Source organism: Dermacentor variabilis, chromosome 8 (genome assembly GCF_050947875.1).
Source record: "Dermacentor variabilis isolate Ectoservices chromosome 8, ASM5094787v1, whole genome shotgun sequence".
In the NCBI taxonomy this organism is placed as follows: domain Eukaryota; kingdom Metazoa; phylum Arthropoda; class Arachnida; order Ixodida; family Ixodidae; genus Dermacentor; species Dermacentor variabilis.
In genome coordinates, this window is record NC_134575.1 from 13,317,418 (window position 1) to 13,339,492 (window position 22,075).

Sequence of the window (22,075 nt, forward strand, 5' to 3'; positions counted from 1 at the left end):
CAATGAGGATGACGACTTGTCTGAAATTGTGACCGGCTACAAATCATGGTGCCACTACTACGAGCCTGAAACACAGCGGCAAGGCTTATTGTGGAAACTTTTGAATTCACCAGCCTCAAAGAAAGAAAAGGCCTTCATTTCCGCCGGAAAGGTGTTCACTTTTTTTTTCGATCGTCAGCGGCCATTAATGATCGAATTTGCTGAACCTGGAGAGGCTATCAATCGTTTCCGATATTGTGAAACGCCGGACGAAGAAGAAACGACGTGGCAAAATTGACAAATGGGGTCATCTTGCTCCATGAATGTTGTAGCGGTTGACAAAGTGACGGAGACGGCCCAAAAGCAAACGCACAACAACGATAATTTCAGAGACAACGAACTATGTATAAAGGCTGCTTGCCTTTGACGTAACACAAAAGAACGAATAATGTTTGACACGTGTTAGCACAGCACTTCATATCACTTCTAGTGCGACACGTGTTAGCACAGCACTTCCAAGCACTCCATATCAATGACAATGCCAGTCCCCATGACGCTGATGTGATTAACGCAAAACTGGCAAAGTTCAAGTGGGAAACGCTGCAACATCCGCCATACATCCCAAACCTGTTGCCTTGCGACTTCCGCATTTTGGGGCAACTGAAGAAACAGCTCAAGGGAACTAGATTCGTGTCGGACGATGACTTGAAAGCGTCAGTTACACACTTTTTGAAGCAGCCAAATGGGGGAGAGGTCCAACTCTCAATGGCAACCCAAGTAGTTTTATGAGACGCGAATCACGCGACTCCTTAGTCAGTGGGAAAAATGTCTACATGCTCGTGGAGACTACTTTTATATAATGTACCCCGTTTGTCATGTATTCGCATTTGCTCGCTTTCATTTCTCTCACCCTGGTATATTTTGGAGAACTCCTGCTTTCTATATGTGCTCTCTGTTGCGACTATATTTCGTCGGTGCCATTACTCGCAATGAACGACCGGTGACAGCTGCTCCTGCGCAATACACTGGATCAAAGGACAGCGCCATTGAGATTTTTCCTTGACGGTTGCATATGTACGAAAATGTAAACAAGGTTCTTGAGTGACAAAGTTTAAATAAAATAATTGTCAAGTTGTTAATTTCATGGCTTTTACATTTTTCATTTTAGCGGCATGCACTGCCTTGCTGGTTTCGCAGTGATATAGTTCTAACGTTCGTGTGATATTTTCTTTATTATTAAACAGACAAAAGACATGAAAACATTGATATCCGTTATTTCGGGCACAAATTTTGGGATATACGAGAGTATATTATTGTATAAAAAATACATATTTTACTTATTGACTTGACAGCGCTTAGCGTTTGAGAATTCGTTTGCAGCATCTTTGGCAATGGCAATGTAGTTATTATTAATTTATTTGATACATTGTCAAATTTCACGAGGAGGCCGAGCTGCAAAGGAGGAGGCCGCCTGCCAATGTACTCATGGGCAGGCGGAGAGCGGTCTTGAAAGCCATACTCAAGAGCGTGTCGGCCTGTTTCGTCTCGGACTGTGCGAGCTGGTAGTAGGGAAGGCTGTATGCGATTCTGCTCACCACCAGACTTCTAAACAGTCGGAGGGTGTCCCTTCCTTCATGGCTCTGTTCTTGGATGTCACGTGGGAGATCATGCGTAATACGCTCGCTTCGTTGAATCCGAGCAGCATGCCGCTAGTCAGCCAAGATAGCGCGCCATGCACCCTGTTCCAGCTGCTCCGATGCGCAATAGGACATGTTCTGTGCCTGCGCCAGCCACACTATACTGTAGAGCGTCCAGTTTTCGCCGATTTACCGTAACTGCGCCACGCGTGGATATATCGCGTCTACGTTAAGCCGGACTACACCGCACCTTTGGTCACATTTGGACTATACCGCAGCAGCTTGGTCACCCCAATGTGCTCTTCGAGCGGAGGCAGAATGCATCAAGGCACTGTTGAACGTAGACAACCAGACAGGGAAAACCGGCTGGACTAGGACGCTATACTTCGCAGTGAAAGAACATCACAGGGGCGCAACGGCGTGGTCACAACGCACGAAGCAGCTAAAATTACACTGTGTAGCTAGCAGACGTGCAGTACCTGTTCACCGATGCACCGGAACGGAATGCAAGCAAGGAAAGCAGACAGCACGGGCGCTGGTGCTCCACATTCTTCACTGTACGTCACTTCCGGCGGGCGATAATGGCGTTTTTTTTTTTTCAGTTTCGGTACGCAAAACATCAATTTTTGGGAGCTTTTTGTGAAGCATTGACCTGTATTTCAAGCATAAGATTTTGCACACAGGCTCCTGCATGTGTAAAAGTGGACTCTTTACGCGGTCGAAAATTTCGTTGCAGTTGGCCTTTAAGCCGTGATCGAATTCACCGAAAAATCGAATTACCATATTTACTTCAAAATGGGCCGAACAAAAATGTAGGTCGACCGCAAATTCCTGAACTCGGCGAAGAATGAAGAAAAATAAGTATAGTTGGAATATAGGGTAGATCCATATCTTTCTGAAAAAAAAAATAAGAGAAACTTTCAGCATGAGACACTTTTACTTACCCTATGCTTGGTTACTAAATGTAGCTACTCGATGCCACAAGCTGCATCTTTTGTGTTTGGGTATCTTTCTTTTCATTCTTTTTCTTTCTAGCCCCCGTATTTAGAAATGCAACTTAAGTTGAAACCCATGCTTGGCTTGATCTAAGTGACGCCTACCGTGAACGCGCCGAAGGCAACGCAGTGAGCTTCTTTAGGCACGTTAACGCCAGGCGTCGTCTAAATCAAGTCAAGCATTGGCTTCGACTTAAGTTGCATTTCTGAATACGGGGTAATATCACATATAGCATACCTTTGCACCCCCACCAGTACAGGGTAGCCAACCGGAGATAATCTCTGGTTAACGTCCCTGTCTTTACCTTGACTTTCTCTCTCTCCCGATGGAACTGCCAGACACGTCGTCCTCGGTACCATCCAGTGCCTTGGATATGTAACATTTCTTCAAGCCAATCTGGGTAACCTCATCCAGACTGCCTTTACGGCGGGTGCGACGGAAGAACTCCGTTATCTCGGTACTTTTGCTAGCTTTGTTTATGACATAGGTCGATAGATTATTTGGGGTAACGTTTCCGAAAAAATAGATGTCTATCTATATTCTAATAGATACGATAACACGAGTCGAATTAACTGAAGCACATAGTCAATTCGTATCTGATTCGAGGGTTCGCTGCTCGAAAGTTCCTGTATATTCGTCTCTCTTCGAATATGCGGGATAACAACGCGTATTAACGCCTTGTGACCCCGTAAAAATCGTTAATTTTCTGATGGTCTAGTAAGCTTTCCTGACCCAGAAAAATGCTTGATGTTAAAGTGCATGGTACGAAATTGTAGAGGAAAAAGGAATTGTATTTCTGATGGTATTTCAAACAACACATTTGATAAGATAGTGTGAAAAAATTATGAAAACATGAAAATTGTAACAAAAGATGATTGATAAAGACATCAATTGCTGCTTTGCAGAAAATAAACCTTTAAAAAACTCGACATATACATTTTTAACACAAAGACCGCATGCAGTCATCCTGCAAGTATAAGCTCTGCATGTACAACATTTTTTTTTATATACGTAGGAAAACATTAGCCCTTGTGATCCTCCACGCGGCACTGCGGAGCATGCCAAGGTCCACTATCGGCCATCTTTGTGCACAAAACCCCACTCTCTGTGCGACCGCTGGCCGTTAATATCGGTCGTTCGGTCCCGCCCAAACGACGCCGACACCATGCAGATGGGAACAGTGACCTTTAGTACACGGAGGATATACTCAGATCAATCCGCGACAGCGATGAGACGGTCCGAGAAGAAAATCACTGGCGGATGCCTGTTGACGTTCCGGGGCGGTTTGACGTACTTTCTCCGTCTGTACTAAAGTCTGACGAATCAAAGTCCTCTTCCAAGTCTGTGTTGCTTCCATTTATCCGGAAATTCTGGCCCAGATGCGACGAAATTCGCCGCTTCCGTGGAGTAGCGACGCCGACGCCATCTTCGAAACTACGAGCACTCGTCACCCCGACTACGACGTCGCTTTCAAAATCACCGCGCGGTGAAAAAAAATGAAACTGATAAGATAGTTTCTCGTCAACCTATTAGATGAAGCTACCTGTCCAGAAGCGCTTGGAGAGCGCCAAAACTTGAATTTGTAACCATCGATAGCATGCTATCGATCGGCGGTCACGAAAGTGCTAAGCTCTACAGGGGAGAATCAAAGCGAGAAAACTAGATGCAAGCGGAGGCTGCCCCGAATGACTCTGCCGAGTAGCCGCAGTTCCCGCCAAAAGGCACCAGAATTGCTAACAGAGCGCATAGGTAAATATCTTCTGGTCAACAATTCGCAGTCCTTCAGTAAGGATGCCTCAACACTTTCGTCCTGTCTGTTCCTCTTTATCTGAGCCGTGCAGTTAACGCTGTTTCTGTAAGCTGTACAGCGCATACCAACTAGCTCAGTTACCGCTTTTCCTCAACTTTAGGCAGCCTATGAATCGTTCTATCGGCTTAGCCAAATTATTATTTGCGCGATCTCACCATATGTTTGCATCCCTGTACAACGATGTGCGGTGCTGTAGTTCTATAATTTGATCCTTTAACATAAGGTACCGTGTTTTTCCGATGTTTCATTACTGTCATTGTCGTAGTGCCCCAAACACCATCACCTCTCAGTTTGATTTACAAGCTCCTCGATTGACTGGAAGTTTCGTTGTGAACGGCCTTACATGTGTCAAATAGTGTATTGCAAATAAGAGTTCCAACTTTTTTTTTAACCCGCAGACAGATTCCACGCAACCTTTTTATATTTCACCATTGCGTTGAAATGGGAAAGTACTCGGTATTGGAGTCGATATTAGAAGGCCGTTTTTCTCGACTGCTTGTATTCGATTCGAAAATATAGTGTAAGTATACCGCAGACACCATCGATACCATGTCGCAGTATTCAACCAGAGGTAATAATAATAATAATATTTGGGGTTTTACGTGCCAAAACCACTTTCTGATTATGAGGCACGCCGTAGTGGAGGACTCCGGAAATTTTGACCACCTGGGGTTCTTTAACGCGCACCTAAATCTAAGCACACGGGTGTTTTCGCATTTCGCCCCCATCGAAATGCGGCCGTCGTGGCCGGGATTCGATCCCGCGACCTCGTGCTCAGCAGCAACCAGAGGTAATTGAAGGTATTGTTACCTTACAGAAGGCTCTGGGACGTAGGGTTTTAAACAAAGAAAAGCTAAATAAACGGCTGTAGGTAAAGTTATCAGGCTAGGCAGCGCCCTAGCCACAATCCAATTTCAATGGGATTGCTCATACGATCCACTCGTCCTGGTTGTGTTATATCGAATGGTAAGCTGCTCTGCGCCCTTTCCGAAGTGCCGACTTGGCCGCGTGTTTCACCTACAGGATAAAACGCCCATGGTGGACGTGATGATTCGGTGACCAGCATGGTCAGTGGCGTAGCCAGGGGGTGACGCACTGGGAACAAGACTCGCCCTTCCCCTTCCCTCCCTCCCTCCCTCCCTCGGAATTTCTATGTTCGCATGTGGCTTCCCGAAAAAAAAAATTCCGCATACGCCACTAAGCAAAGTTTCACCAGTTAGCTGTAGTGGGTCGATATGAAGGCTGACACAGCTTTGGCGCAGAACGGGCCATTTCCAGGCAGGGAAACTCCGAAAATGACGGTGGGTTCCCTATTATGATTCTGGCGGCTCTCTCTAGGTGATAAAAGAAAAATCACCGACGATTACGATACTACGTAATGCAAATTTGAGCGCACCTCTATACGCGTTTTCATTTCGCGATATGTTGGCTGGCGCGGACAATGTCTAGTGCGGCACATTTCGAAAGGAGCGAAGTATGGCGCGACTGGCTCGCTAATAGGGAGATCGCGAGAGGCAGCGTGGGGGTGATGCGTGGGCGCGATTCACAGTAGCCACCGCAGACAGACCTCCGCTCATGCAGCGCTTTGTTTCAACAGGTAACGCGCTCCATACTCTGGCGCCATCTCGTAGCCATCATCGCCGCAAAGCCTACATTGCGCGGCACAACGCTTTCCTACTCACGCTTTCGCCATACCTTCCTCCTCCGCTTTCCGAACATGACACGGCAATCTCGGGTGAGGGAATGGGGAGAGAAAGATGGAGGTTGAAGAAGAGAGTTCCACTCCTTCTCCACCGTTCCTTTCCACCACGCGGACAAATCAACCGTGCCTTTTTCTCGACAAGACGCATATACTCCCCAAAAATGTGGTCGCTGTCCCGCGTACTGGCATATGAACATTCTGTGCATAAGTATTCCGCAGGAGAAGCTGCAGTGCTTCGCGAATTGGACATGTGAAAAGGAAGAACAAAAACGGTCCTCCACCATGCGCGGAGCCAACCGAGATCATGGGAATGTCACCAGTGTTACGTGTTACAGTGATGGAAGGCGCTGTCGCCGACCATATATCTGTAAAGCCTTGAGTTCTGCACTTTCCCCAAAGAGCAATGACTTTATTAACGTTGCGATATTTCCGTCCCAACACAAGACACTCCCGAAAGAAAATTAAGAATAAAAAGAGATAAATACACAATGCTGTTTGCAAAAATTTATTTCGAAACTAGTTTCGCAACTATGTTGCGCACGAAATGCCAACGTAAAAAAAAAAAGAAATGATGTCAGCTTGTATTAAGTTACATAAATATGGCAGGAGTAACGGCCAGCTTTCAGAACAAAGCTTGGCGCCTCTTTGATGCTGTTGAGAAAAAAATATGTACATATATATTGTGAATGATGCGAAGTCATTGCTCGGTATGTCCCCTCTGCAGTCGTCTGACCCGTTTCTCAAGAGTACTAGAATATTTTATAGTACAATATACTGCCACGTATAGTTTCCAGCACATGTGACATCACAAAACCAATTGAAGCGTCTCCCAACGGCCTCCGACTGCGCTGACGCATTACCCGAAAGCATGAGACGAGAGCTCCTGCCTTAAAAGGCTATGCCTCGGCACCTTATTGCTCCAGAACTGACACTAGATGTACAAGACCGCAACACCCTCTAAGGTACGTTCTGTTCGAAGCGTGCGTGGTATCGTCGGCGATCGCTGAGATGTTCGAATGGTGTAAAGCTGATTGCCACATTGATTCAATTGATCGTGTTATGGTCTACCTACGTTTCGCAGCAGTTGCAAAACAGCTTGATTACGGCAGCCTTCGGCGTTGGGTTTTGTCATCATCTTATACGAAATGCTCTGCAACGCCTGCCACTGCTATAACGGAACGTTAGACATACTTAGGTATGAACAAAGCATCGCATATATGTCGGTCGCAAACTGCGTAAGAGATTCAGTTCCTAAAAGAAAATATGAATGTTGTCTTCTCGATTCAAAGAAATGCATGGTACTCGCCTTAGAGTGTGGCAATAAACGTGGCGTCTCGCCACCTTGCGGCAGTCTTCATAGAAGTATGTACATGGTTGGTTTAGTGTCCTCTTGCGAGTCGCAGTTTTGCAGCTGCATCCGCACACTTCCGAGGACACCCCGGTACGGCCTCGTACCAGGGCGCAAACAAAACGTCATGTTCTGCCTCGGTCGCTCACTTCGTGGTAATACGTTTTCGCGGAGAATAACTTAAGCCGCTCTTATTTCTAGGTGATCGTAGGAAACGTCTGTTCCTCGTAGTCCCTCGAAGTTTCGTTATTCATCGGCGCTTCCGCCAGGCAGTAGCAGTACTTTCGCAAGACCGCGTGACGGATGCAGTGGGACTGATTGCCGTACTTGTTGATGCGACTGATGTCCCCTAAGACGTCGAATTGTTCCTCCCCGTTGACGACCATCAGGCCTTCCAACATGGCGGCGCTTGGAAGAACCTCGACGGTGACCCTGAGGCGCCGCGTGCCGTCAGCGGTCTCCTTGACGTTGTCCACAACGAGCAGTTCCTGGGCGTCGTAGACGCGGCGCAGGCTAAGCATGGCGCATCGCCTCCTCATCGCGAACGGTTCGTCCAGTTCGTCAGAGTTCAAGAGGTCATTGACCTTTTCCACGAGCGCCGTGGCCGCCTTCCTGACGAGAGGGCTGTCCAGTTCGACGGGAACCTCCGACCCGCAGGAGCAGTACTCGGAAGGGATGCCCGCTCGCTCGCAAGTTCTGTCTCGCGTAACCTCGCCGAATAGGCTGATGCCGTAGTGCGAGTCGTCTTGGCCGACGATCGCCGATCCGCCGCTCGCGAATGACGCGATGTCCCGAAGTGTGGCGTACGTGTCGAACGGCGTCGTCAAGCGACCCGCGTTGGTCTCCAGGTTGGACGCGATCTGGGAAACGTTTAGACGCGTCAGCGTCGACTTCGATGCGACGTCACGCGCTTGTGAATCTAGCCAATCCATTCTTGCGGGAAGCCCGAGGGCGAAGAATGGCAGTCGCTCTTCGATTCTACCCACGAAGGTTGATCGGATCGAATCGAAGCGATGTCCGTGGTCCGAAAGGAAGAAGAGGAACGTGTTGTCCAGGTGGCCGTTGGAGCGAAGATAGTCAAGAAACTCGACGAAGTCGTCGTCGGCGGCTCCGACTTGCTGCGAAAAGTCGTGACTGATCTCGACCAGGTAGGAGAAGGCGAAGAAAGGCCTATCGGAATTGCTAGCGTTGCGGCCGTCGAAGTAGCGCTTGACGTATTCGAGTTGCAGCATGTGCTTCGGCCCGTTTCCCAAGCACAGCGCCGAGCTGGACATTAGCAGGAACGACTCGTAGACGGCGAGCCAGAAAGGACGCAGGTAATAGTCCGTGGGCGGCTTCGTGAATCCGCGGGCGAGGTAGTTGAACAAGGCGAAGGCCGGGAAGTCCTCGGCGAAGAGCGTCTCGTAACCGGCTTCCCGAAAGTCCTTCCACACGATGTGGACGTCGTCGTAGACCTTGTCCCTCTGTCCGGGTTTCACGACGTCCTCGACTCGCCGGCCTGTCAGCAGTGCCAGCAAGTTTGGAAACGTGTTGTCCCCGACCTTGTTCATCCCTCGGAAGACGACGGCGTTGAGCTGGGTGACGAGGTAGTCGTACGTCTTGGGCAGGAACCGCATCATGGACAGTCTCGAGACTGAGTCCAAGCCGAAGATTAGCACGTTTGGGGGCTGCCTCGGTTTTATCCGCGGTTTGCTACTCCCATGCCTGGAACCTCTGAAGCTGGCGTTTCTTCTTATTCCTCGTGTTCGCTTGTTCGGAGCTGTCACGTTGGGACGAACGGGAGGGTTACGCCGCACCGCCACAGCGTGGATGTTGCTGTAGATGGGCCACTTCAGCGCGTTGCTACAACTGACGGTGATGACGTCGTCATTGAGAGGCACTTTGTCTCTGGTGAAAGGCACTGCGTCGCTGTACGTTATCTCGTTGTCAGTGACGCGCTGGACGGACTTGTAGCTGCACCGGAGGTTTGAGAGTGAGTAGCTCGATGACGCATTGAACCGCAGGTTGCCGTACGAGTCGATGAACGTCAGCCAGGGTTGTCGAACCTTGTAGAAAAGTGAGAGAGAGATATATATTAAAAAAAAATGAGATCATGCTGACACTCACGCCACGATCGCTCAGCGGTTCTGACGCTGAGCACAATGTCGCGGGTTCAACTCCTTGCCGCGTGGCGGCCGCATTTCGCTAGTGGAAAGTGCAGGAGCGCTCGTGCAACGCGCTTTATGTACACATTAATGAACCAGGCGGTCGAAATTATTCCAACGATCACCCCCTCCCCCCCCCCTTAACGGCGTCATTCATAACTCACCGTGCTGCTTTGGGACGTTAATATCAATCAATCAATCACTCAATCAATCAATCAATCAATCAATCAATCAATCAATCAATCAATCAATCAATCAATCAATCAATCAATCAATCAATCAATCAATCAATGTTTGTTTGTTACTTTAAAAGCACCCCTTCACATACAAAAGACGCAGAGCAGGAGGAGAATTCGTCTTTTCCATTGCAACGCTGCTACGTTTAAGCCTACCAGACTTGTGACTACAGTCACACACACACACCTTGCAGACGATGGGCGTGACAGGGTTCAGGTACGGCCACACAGCGGGATGGAACGGGTGCAGGGCGGGCAGCGAGCAGCTCTGGCGCGGATCCCTGGGCTCCTGGACGTCGGGGTCGTAGTTCCAGTAGCGGTGCCTGAGGTACTCCGCGGGCACCTGGCCGCTACCGCGACCCGTCAGCAGGCCCCAGGGAGGCGACGTCATCAGCAGCAAGGTGGCCAGGAACGGCAGCGCGATCAGGACCGCGGGGTGGACCCTGTTTCGCCGGAGCATGCCCACTCTTCCTGGTCAGAAAACAAATCGGTCGGGAAACGCTCTGCTTGCACATTGCACAGAGTTTCTTGTCACGCCCACTTCGCGCACATTGATCCCCGATTCAAGCGTGTCGACGCTAAATGCTCATCCGCCAAGGTGACTCGGTGGCTGTGGCATTGCGCTGCTGAACCCCCGAGGTGGTGGGTTCGATTCCCGTTCACGCTCGACGCATTCCGACGTGGGCGGAATGCCGACACGCTTGCGTACTTAGATTTAGGCCCACATTAAAGAACAGGCGGGCCAAATTTATCCGCGCTCTCTTATAATCAGACCGTGGTTCTGGAACGTAGAACCCCAGAATTTTGATGCTCAATTCTCGTCATTGTGTGTGCGTGTGTGCGCGTTTATGTTTGTTATTGCGATAGCAATTACACGGATTCTCGAGGTCCGTTCGCACCGTTGGCCCCGTCACCGTCATGCTGTTCACTGTATCGGCTCGCGCGTGGAAGGCTAGAAATCCTCCTGCGAAGCGCAGTGCGTTTGGCTGCAAAAGCGATGAAGCCAAGTGGACGCACCCGCCATGCCACGCTGCGCTGAATCAGCGCTGCCGGAACCACGCAGGCAGAGTGCTGACATTGGCACGAACGTCACTGCGCGCGCACACGTTCCTATACCGAGTTGCGGCGCGCGTACCACATACCGCAATGCATGTCGATCAATCAATCAATCAATCAATCAATCAATCAATCAATCAATCAATCAATCAATCAATCAATCAAAAGTTGTTTTAAAGTGCCCAGAAACAACCTCGAGGGTCTGGGTGCTAGCGCACTCGATTAATAATAATAATAATAATAATAATAATAATAATAATAATAATAATAATAATAATAATAATAATAATAATAATAATAATAATAATAATAATAATACGTCTTAATTCACGTATATAGATACAACTAAAGCTGAGAAAATTGATATGCTACATATGGATCTAAAAAATGTAATAGTAAAAAAAGTAAGCTTAAGCGTGTTGTTTAGTATGCAGTTGTATATAATGATGATGATGATGATGATGATGATGATGATGATGATGATAATAATAATAATAATAATACATGTTTTAATTCACGTATATAGATACAACTGCATACTAAACAACACGCTTAAGCTTACTTTTTTTACTATAACATTTTTTGACATCCATATGTAACATATGAATTTTCTCCGCTTTAGGTGTACTATCAAATGCAATTTACATATCTGTGATATCATTTTTCATCGCTGAGTTCAAGCGTTGTAAACTTAATAGTTTCGGTTTCTGAAAATTTTAGCTTTTGTCACTTGTTAATAAAAAAATTCACAACCTAAATCTAAAATTCCAAACCAACAGTAACTAGGTTTTAAGTTTTTCTTTTAAATGCAACAAACGTCGCCAAATTTGGTGCAGTGGTTGCCGGGAAAAATGAATTCTCCTTTTACATGTATTTAGATAGGAGCACCCGAGTTTTCCTTTTTTCAGTGGTGGAAAACTCGGGTGCTCCTATCTAAATACATGTAAAAGGAGAATTCATTTTTCCCGGCAACCACTGCACCAAATTTGGCGACGTTTGTTGCATTTAAAAGAAAAACTTAAAACCTAGTCTGTAACTTAAAACTTAAGTAACTTAAAAACCGTGTGTTGAGAAATTGCACAAACAGGCCTGGAGTGCGGCCTGATCCCGGTGACCAGAACCGGTAACGCACTCTCTCACCAGAGCAGGATTGGCCACCCTGGTGCAGTACTTGGCCACAACCTCCTATATGCATACAACAATCAAACCCCGGCCCTCAGTCCCCAGCAGCCGCGAAGCAACTGACCACGGCGGCGGTCAGATCTGTAACGCTGCAGAGGGTGCTAAGAATACCTGGCTCCGGACAGGCCGCCATTGGAATCTGAACCTGGCAACGTTGAACGTTAGAACGCTATCTAGTGAGGCGAGTCTAGCAGTATTATTGGAGGAATTAGAGGGTAGTAAATGGGATATAATAGGGCTCAGTGAGGTTAGGAGGACAAAAGAAGCATATACAGTGCTAAAAAGCGGGCATGTACTGTGTTACCGGGGCTTAGCGGAGAGGCGAGAACTAGGAGTCGGATTCCTGATTAATAAGGAAATAGCTGGTAACATACAGGAATTCTATAGCATTAACGAGAGGGTGGCAGGTCTTGTTGTGAAACTTAATAAGAGGTACAAATTGAAGGTGGTACAAGTCTATGCCCCTACATGCAGTCATGATGACCAGGAAGTCGAAAGCTTTTATGAAGACGTGGAATCGGCGATGGGTAAAGTCAAAACAAAATACACTATACTGATGGGCGACTTCAATGCCAGGGTAGGCAAGAAGCAGGCTGGAGACAAGTCAGTGGGGGAATATGGCATAGGCTCTAGGAATAGCAGAGGAGAATTATTAGTAGAGTTTGCAGAACAGAATAATATGCGGATAATGAACACCTTTTTCCGCAAGCGGGTTAGTCGAAAGTGGACGTGGAGGAGCCCGAATGGTGAGACTAGAAATGAAATCGACTTCATACTCTGCGCGAACCCTGGCATCATACAAGATGTAGACGTACTCGGCAAGGTACGCTGCAGTGACCATAGGATGGTAAGAACTCGAATTAGCCTAGACTTGAGGAGGGAACGGAAGAAACTGGTACACAAGAAGCCAATCAATGAATTAGTGGTAAGAGGGAAACTAGAGGAATTCCCTATCAAGCTACAGAACAGGTATTCGGCTTTAACTCAGGAAGAGGACCTTAGTGTTGAAGCAATGAACGACTATCTCATGGGAACCATTAAGGAGTGCGCAATAGAAGTCGGTGGATACTCCGTTAGACAGGAAACCAGTAAGCTATCGCAGGAGACGAAAGATCTGATCAAGAAACGCCAATGTATGAAAGCCTCTAACCCTACAGCTAGAATAGAACTGGCAGAACTTTCTAAGTTAATCAACAAGCGTAAGACAGCGGACATCAGGAACTATAATATGGATAGAATTGAACAGGCTCTCAGGAACGGAGGAAGCCTAAAAACAGTGAAGAAGAAACTAGGAATAGGCAAGAATCAGATGTGTGCGTTAAGAGACAAAGCCGGCAATATCGTTACCAATATGGATGAGATAGTTCAAGTGGCTGAGGAGTTCTATAGAGATTTATACAGTACCAGTGGTACCCACGACGATAGTGGAAGAGAGAATAGCCTAGAGGAATTCGAAATCCCACAGGTAACGCCAGAAGAAGTAAAGAAAGCCTTAGGAGCTATGCAAAGGGGGAAGGCAGCTGGGGAGGATCAGGTAACAGCAGATTTGTTGAAGGATGGTGGTCAGATTATTCTAGAGAAACTGGCCACCTTGTATACGCAATGCCTCATAACCTCGAGCGTACCGGAATCTTGGAAGAACGCTAACATAATCCTAATCCATAAGAAAGGGGACGCCAAAGACTTGAAAAATTATAGACCGATCAGCTTACTGTCCGTTGCCTACAAAGTATTTACTAAGGTAATCGCAAATAGAATCAGGAACACCTTAGACTTCTGTCAACCAAAGGACCAGGCAGGATTCCGTAAAGGCTACTCAACAATAGACCATATTCACACTGTCAATCAAGTGATAGAGAAATGTGCAGAATACAACCAACCCCTATATATAGCTTTCATTGATTACGAGAAAGCGTTTGATTCAGTCGAAACCTCAGCAGTCATGGAGGCATTACGGAATCAGGGTGTAGATGAGCCATATGTAAAGATACTGGAAGATATCTATAGCGGCTCCACAGCCACCGTAGTCCTCCACAAAGAAAGCAACAAAATCCCTATAAAGAAAGGCGTCAGACAGGGAGATACGATATCTCCAATGCTATTCACAGCATGTTTACAGGAGGTATTCAGAGGCCTGGAGTGGGAAGAATTGGGGATAAAAGTTGATGGAGAATACCTTAGCAACTTGCGATTCGCTGATGATATTGCCTTGCTTAGTAACTCAGGAGACCAATTGCAATGCATGCTCACTGACCTGGAGAGGCAAAGCAGAAGGGTGGGTCTGAAAATTAATCTGCAGAAAACTAAAGTAATGTTTAACAGGCTCGGAAGAGAACAGCAGTTTACGATAGGTAGCGAAGCACTGGAAGGGGTAAGGGACTACATCTACTTAGGGCACGTAGTGACCACGGATCCGGATCATGAGACTGAAATAACCAGAAGAATAAGAATGGGCTGGGGTGCGTTTGGCAGGCATTCTCAAATCATGAACAGCAGGTTGCCACTATCCCTCAAAAGGAAAGTGTATAACAGCTGTGTGTTACCAGTACTCACATATGGGGCAGAAACCTGGAGACTTACGAAAAGTGTTCTGCTGAAATTGAGGACGACGCAACGAGCTATGGAAAGAAGAATGATGGGTGTGACGTTAAGGGATAAGAAAAGAGCAGATTGGGTGAGGCAACAAACGCGGGTAAACGACATCTTAGTTGAAATCAAGAAAAAGAAATGGGCATGGGCCGGACATGTAATGAGGAGGGAAGATAACCGATGGTCACTAAGGGTTACGGACTGGATTCCAAGGGAAGGGATGCGTAGCAGGGGGCGGCAGAAAGTTAGGTGGGCGGATGACATTAAGACGTTTGCAGGGACAACATGGCCACAATTAGTACATGACCGGGGTAGTTGGAGAAGTATGGGAGAGGCCTTTGCCCTGCAGTGGGCGTAACTAGGCTGATGATGATGATGACCCGAGTTTAACGACATCCCTGACTGTATCACGTTTCCATCAATAAAACTTTTTGCCGATGATTGCGTCCTCTATAAAAATCTAGCCGAACCCACTGATCAGCAGGAAATTCAAGATCTTAGCCACTTGTCCTCATTGTGCAGTAAATTGTTGATGCGGCTGAACATCGAGAAGTGTAAAGGCGTGCGAATATCTCGACAAAAGCACACTGTTAGCAGCGCGTATTTTCTTGACGGCATCCTACTAGATTCTTCAAAAAAAAATTAATTATGGGGTTTTACGTGCCACAAACACTTTCTGATTATGAGGCACGCCGTAGTGGAGGACTCCGGAAATTTCGACCACCTGGGGTTCTTTAACGTGCACCTAAATCTAAGCACACGGGCGTTTTCGCATTTCGCCCCCATCGAAATGCGGCCGCCGTGGCCGGGATTCGATCCCGCGACCTCGTGCTCAGCAGCCCAACACCATAGCCACTGAGCAACCACGGCGGGTCCTACTAGATACTGTTACTGCATACAAGTACCTCGGCATCCACATCAGTTGCGATCTTTCTTGGCGCACACATGTTAACTATGTTACCAACACCGCAAACCTCATGCTGGCTTACTTACTTACTTACGAATTAATTTTTCCCCATCACCTTCCTCAGACAAATTAAATCTATCTAAAACTCTTGTTCGCCCTAAATTAGATTACGCATGCGCCATCTGGAACCTCAAGAACACTACACTTAGAGAAATTATTGAATCCGCCCAGAAACGCGCAGCCCCCCCCCCCCCCCCCCCGTTTCCTTCTATTAAATTACTCTCGGCATGCCAGCGTATCATCAATGCAAGCAATACTTCCCTTACCTGAACTGTCCTTGCGCCGTAAGTGCTTTCGCCTTTTCTTGTTCTACAAAATCTATCATTACAATCCTATTCTAAAAGACGTTCTTTTTTTTTCTGCTCTCGTCTACGTGTCATCGCGCTCACAACATAACTACGAAGTTGGTGTGTCATCTTGTTGGACTAATACCTACAGCGAATCCTTCATTCCAAATATTAGCAAAAAATAGAACCACCTTCCCGCTTCCATAGCCGCCGTCACCGACATCGACAGCTTCAAGACTGCCATTCATGAAGGCTTTAGCTAACATGTTTTATTTACTTGCTATAACAATTTTCTTTTCTCTTCTACTGTGCAAACACTTGCTATTTACCACTCCTTCCTGTAATGCCATTGGGTCTTGGAAGTGATAAATAAATAAATAAATAAATAAATAAATAAATAAATAAATAAATAAATAAATAAATCGTCTGCAGGGTCGCCTTTGCTCAACGTTGTCACGGTAGTACTCTGGCTTGGATCCGAACTACTTCGAAAATATGGTACGTGAAGCAAAGTCCAAACAAAGCTAAGTCCAAAGTGGTCGCACAAAAATGGTGACTCGAACTTGACAAACAGCAGGCAAACGAGGGAAGTCCTTGGAAAGACAAGTCCTCTCGTCGGAATGGTGGCTCTAGGCTGAGACCTTCCTCGTGTATCCCACTGTTGCCGTAAAGCGAACGAAACCTGTAAAGCTCGCTTTCTCTCAAAGAGACACATATTGCGGAGAAGCCAGCTCCTACGAACATATGTTTGCCGCGGTGAAGCTAGGAAAACGATGGAGCATATTTTACTAGAATGTGTAGATATCTGCCGAGCGGTCGATTTAGGCGCAACATCAACGTCTCTAAGGAAACGAGATGCGTGGACGTAACCTCGTAGACGTATGATAAGCTGTCTACCTTTGAGGTAAAGTAGAAGTGCAAATCGCTACGCCGCCTAGCGGGTGGTCAGACCCTTACTGGCTCATCCGCGAAACTCTTCGAGTGTGCACTCTTTACGTACAGTTACATGTTTCTCTATGATGATACGCTCCGTCATCTGCTTTGCTTGCGTTTCCGTTCTTGAATACGCTGCGCTCGCAAATACATGTAAAACGCAAGAACACTTTTCTGAGATAACCGCTGGACAGATTTTAATGAAATTTACTGCATTTGTGAGAGAAAGCTAAATTTTAGTGACTGTTAGAAGCGGAATTTCAATTTAGGGCCTGAATTTAATTGAAGGAATTTTCAAAAATTCAAAAAGATTTGAAGCACCAAATTTACAAATTAATATCCCTTCATCAAAAAGAGATATCGCGGTTCTGTAAACGGCATCCATTAGATCATTCAAAGCGAACAAATTCTATATGTCAATTCATGTCTTAAGTGAATTTGTTGCGTTGTGTACAGGAGTTCTGCAAAAGCTGTATTTCCGTATTACTAATTTTGTTTAGATTCATGTGTAGCATAAGTTTTGTCCGCTATAGAAGTACTATGAGAGGCAATTCACAGAATTCTGATATCATTTTTAATTGCTGAGTTACAAAGCCGTAAACTTCATAGTTTTGTTTTCTGAAAATTTCTTATTTCTGCCAATTTTTAGTACAAAATTGACAATTCGAAACCAACAGTAACTAGATCTTAACCGTTGTATTCAGAAATGCATCTTAGCTTGAAGCCCACGCTTGACTTGATTTAAATGACGCCTGTCGTGAACGCACCGAAGGAAACGCAATGAGCGTCTTGAGCGCGTTCACAACAGGCGTCATTTATATCAAGTCAAGAATGAGATTCAAGTTAAGATGCATTTCTGAATACGGGGGTAAGCTTTTCTTTTAAATGCAACAAACCTCGTCAAGTTTGCTGCAGTAGTTGCAGAGAAAAACGAATTCTTTAACCTGTGTTTAGATAGGAGCACCCGAAAGTATAAATGCAGGTAAAACAGACGTCGATTATAGCTGTGAGACATGATACGCCCCGTCATCTGCCTTGCTTGCGCTTCCGTTCCTGAAAACGCCGCGCTCGCTACTTTCCTGTCGACAATGCTATGTCACGTTGATAACGCGCATGCTGTCCGTGACTTGTAAGTGCCGAGGGTGCGGAGCTCGCGGTGTTAAAGAAAGGAAATGCGGGCGAGACAGATGACTATTGATGTGGGACCCGATACGCCCCAAAGGGTGCAAACATTTTTAAGAGTGCAGGGCATCACTTCACGGAACAGTTCATTACGGGCATGCTATTGATTTGTTCGTTCGGGTGTTATTATACAGGTCTGAAGAGGATACCATAGAGCGAGACAAGTCGGTAAGGCTAAAGGGAGGCGATGACTTAGCGCTTCGGAGTCGCGCCTTTACAGTGCGATTGCGCAGCCGTAATGCCCCGGATAATCGCCCACAAGACGAGAGGTCTTGCAGCTGGGCGCGTTTCGCCGCCGTAGCGTTGGTAAGTGTTCGTTTTCGCTCACTCACGACGTTAAGTGTAACGCCACGGCGCTCTCGGACCAAGTTATGCGATACGCCGGCTTTCTCCCGGCGCAGCGTCGCTGTAACAATTGCACCTGCAACGTCTCAGGCGTCCGGTGCAGTGCTATTCTGGGTCCGTATTCTGTGACGCGTTATGCGAACTTGCAATTCGGTCAGGTCTGACTGGCCCAGAGGGCTGCTATGCTGCCGCTCCGATTGGCTCAAAATGCCGCCATTACCAAATTCGACAATATGGCGGAACTTTTACCATGTCCACGAATAGCTACCCCGCGGATCGTGCAGAGTTGATCTCGGCCTTCGAAATCAGTCGCGATGGCCGGCTTAGCATGACTTATCACCTAATGCGTTTTTCCTGCGGGTCAAGCGAACGTTCGCGGACATTCCTTTACGCTGTGCTAGAAGTGCACACAGTGCAGTCTAGCGTTGCATGCTTTAAATTCAATACGCGTCCGGCCTGTCCGGGATATTTTAATTCACAATACCCTTTTCACTTTTTTTTTTCGTGTAATCCGTAGTCGTCAGTGTTTATTTTGGATGACTGCATGGATTGGCAGGCCATTGGGTGGCCTATTCTGGCACTTGCGCATCGTTTAATAAACGACAAACTACACAGTCACCTTATACCGGAAGCAATTTATCTTCCAGGTGGTCGAGTCTGAGGTAACGCGTACCAATCGGCCAATCGATTGCTTCGATAAATACCCAGTGCTTCGATACTCAGCCGAAAATTTCCTTTGACAAGGCTGTGTACACGTCTTTCCCTCTTCATGTGTTCTTTTTTCCCCTCGTCATTGCGAAGAACGGCATTCTGCAAGAGCCAGATACCCAAAGCCGGCTGGGCATCGTTCTCTTCTACTAAACCTCCAGATCGGCATGTGTATTGTCACGTAGTACAGTGACGGCGAAGAAAGCAGCATAACTGTGAATGACGAAATTTGCGTTTTATTGGCCGAACCTGTGCCCTTGAAAACGGGCTACACTCAAAGACAACGATAACGGCGAACACAGTCGGCGATCGTCGAAAATCTGATCAGCGGGTCAAGAGCATCGACATGCATCGGCTTTTATACATATATAGGTCATCGAAGGTTCCAGAGTAATCGCTGGTGCCCGCGTGTCTTCCAGAAAGTGCTACACAACTCGCGTCGCGCATACACGCAGATTGCACAAAGTTCGATGACAACCAGACAGCGGATAGAAACATCAATAACACTTGAGGACGCAGGCGCGTCCCTTGGTGATCCATAACACAGTCGGTCAAACGTGGTCACCCGATAAAGAAACAAGTACACGTGTCGATATGAATCGGAAAGCTCACGTGCGAGACGGCACACTTGCACTCTCACAAAACAACTAGTCCTAGTTCCTCTGTTTAGCAGCTAGACGATTTGTTCCGACGTCGTTTCAACGCACACATACTATAAATACTCCCCCCCCCCCCCATTTTCTCGTAATCTTATCAGTCGCGCCTATTGAGAGACGTTGGCGATAACGGCGGCGTTGGAGCACAATAACGAGAAACAAACGAAGAAAAGAAAAAAAAATTAGAACAGAAGGAAACCTGGTTCCTGCATTGTTATTTCCGGCAGACACAAGTACCATTATCTCGTAGCACGACCTGCCGTTATCTAACCCTCCTCATTTCCCTATAATCTGCGACGGCAGTAAGACACCGAGGTCGAGCTCCGAATCGTGCAAGCCAACTTCGCAGGACCTGTTCGCTGTCCCAAATCACCTGCACAGGTATTTTGCAGCATAGGGCCTGTCCATGTCGTCAAGCAAGTCGCAAAGGCACGCCCATCGCCACGGTCAAAATCAAAATTGTGATGTTTACCGTAGTTCGCACCAAACGCATGGACCTACAAGGATCCGGATTAACTTCGACCATCTGAGGTTATTTAACGAGCGCCGAAATTCAAATGCACGAGACTTCTTTTTTTATTTCGGCCGCCAAGCCAATGCAATTGAGCACATCGACATACCAAACCGCTCCGTTAAATTCTGCCCACTAGATGGTAGTGCGCTTCTACTTTCACAAAGCTACCTGTTGATTCTTCCGTCGTCAGCCTCTGGCCCAAGACGGTACAGGGCAACCAGAGAACAGCTGCCAAATTAAAAATATATATATAAATTATGGGGTTTTACGTACCAAAACCACTTTCTGATTATGAGGCACGCCGTAGTGGAGGAATCCGGAAATTTTGACCACCTGGGGTTCTTTAACGTGCACGTAAATCTAACTACACGGGTGTTTTCGCATTTCGCCCCCATCGAAATGCGGCCTCCGTGGCCGGGATAAGATGCCGCGACCTCGTGCTCAGCAGCCCAACACCATAGCCACTGAGCAACCACGGCGGGTAGCTGCCAAATTGGAAGAAATTAATTAACCCTGTAGTGCCCGAACGCAAGTTCATATAAGTTACAACTTAATTGTGCACTATGATTTGTTGCCTTGTAGAGTGCATGTGTACCGAAATAATGAAATTCGCTGCTTTAGTGAAATTCTTAATTATTATAGTAATTGCTTTACTGAACCATCGGGAATTGAAAGCTCGCCCTCCAGCCCATAAAGACAACCACAGTTATAGGCTACGCGCTTAGTTTTCCACGCTTGTGAATTCCGACAAAGCAAACCCAGCGTAGCACAAATGATTTAGGAGGGACTCGAGCAAAAAATAAAAAAAATAAAGTGGATTTCTTAATGCTTCGGAGCCAACCCGGCTCCTTCCTGCAGCGAGTTGACAGCACTGACGGTGGCGGGGTGCAGTTTTTGAGATAGTCTTCTCGGGCACTACGTGGGTCAACATCTCCCAAACGGCTGTTCAATATTCCCCCGAATTCCAACGAATTAACCGAGATCCGCTACAACACGCGATCCACAAATTCAATAACGTATAGCACCGTACCTCAGGCAGCGTCGTGTTTTTTTCTTTTCCTCCGCCGCTCCGGTTCACCGGCGAAGCACGAACCGCGCGGGCTTGTCTTCCTTATTTCCGTGGCGCACTTTGGTGCAACAGCCGCCCGCCCACTCGCTGGCTGCTGCTGCCACCGCTGTTACCGCCGCCGCTACGCCGGGACAACATGCGCTTCGGGGCGAGCGAGGCCGCGACAAGCGACTCGGTCACGTGACTGGCAGCTCTGCCGAACGTTGGCTCGGTGTATCGGCATCGTTCGCGGTTTCGCCGCGGATGAGACGGCAGCGACGGTGCCGGAATCACCCCCGACATGCGATTGTTTCATGCGGCGTCTTTTTTTTATTTTTTATTTTTTTTTTTTGCTCGTGTATCCGTCGGTGAGCTGCAGGTGACGATTGACTAGAGGCTTCCGTGCCACCATCATGCGCGTCGCGGCGGATCGAGCGACGAGAACGTGGTGCGAAACTATGCTTTGACTCAGCCCTGCCATCGCACACGTGGCCAGTGTTTCATCGCGTATGTGCAGTAGCCGTCGCAAGTTTACGGGACGCAGCATTTGAGAAATACAGCTGAATATTTGCCGAGTCTGCAGGCGCACGCGCAGCCTGTAATTGCAGATCTTTCGCTTTCCGTGTGCTATAGCAGTCGACCACAGAGGTTTACCGAACGCGAATTTCGTGCTGCAATTTCCCGCTCCCATGTGTAGGGTAGCAAACCGGTTAAGCTAAACTGGTTAACCTCCCTGCCTTTCCTTCTCCACTTTTT

At 47.2% G+C, this 22,075-nt stretch overlaps 1 protein-coding gene across 3 annotated transcripts; it reads right to left on the bottom strand.

Moving 5' to 3' along the window:
- Positions 1 to 6,613: 6,613 nt before the first annotated feature.
- Positions 6,614 to 21,660, bottom strand: LOC142589662 (uncharacterized). Of its 3 annotated transcripts, none has more exons than XM_075701194.1 (3): positions 21,302 to 21,660; positions 10,040 to 10,319; positions 6,614 to 9,517 (listed from the first exon to the last, which is right to left on the bottom strand). In XM_075701194.1, the coding sequence occupies exons 2-3, from the start codon at positions 10,310 to 10,312 to the stop codon at positions 7,670 to 7,672; spliced, it is 2,121 nt and encodes a 706-aa protein (XP_075557309.1). In that variant the 5' UTR covers positions 10,313 to 10,319; positions 21,302 to 21,660; the 3' UTR covers positions 6,614 to 7,669. The 3 variants fall into 3 exon arrangements, with proteins under 3 accessions (XP_075557309.1, XP_075557310.1, XP_075557308.1); XM_075701195.1 differs by having other exon boundaries at positions 10,040 to 10,295; positions 21,302 to 21,659; XM_075701193.1 differs by having other exon boundaries at positions 10,040 to 10,323; positions 21,302 to 21,658.
- Positions 21,661 to 22,075: the final 415 nt, after the last annotated feature.

Excerpts from the sequence above, each read along its gene's own strand:
- LOC142589662 (XM_075701194.1), bottom strand. The coding sequence starts at position 10,312 with ATGCTCCGGCGAAACAGGGTCCACCCCGCGGTCCTGATCGCGCTGCCG. Across the intron at positions 9,518-10,039 it reads TCACGCCCATCGTCTGCAAG|GTTCGACAACCCTGGCTGAC; the intron begins GTGTGTGTGTGT and ends CTTTTCTACAAG.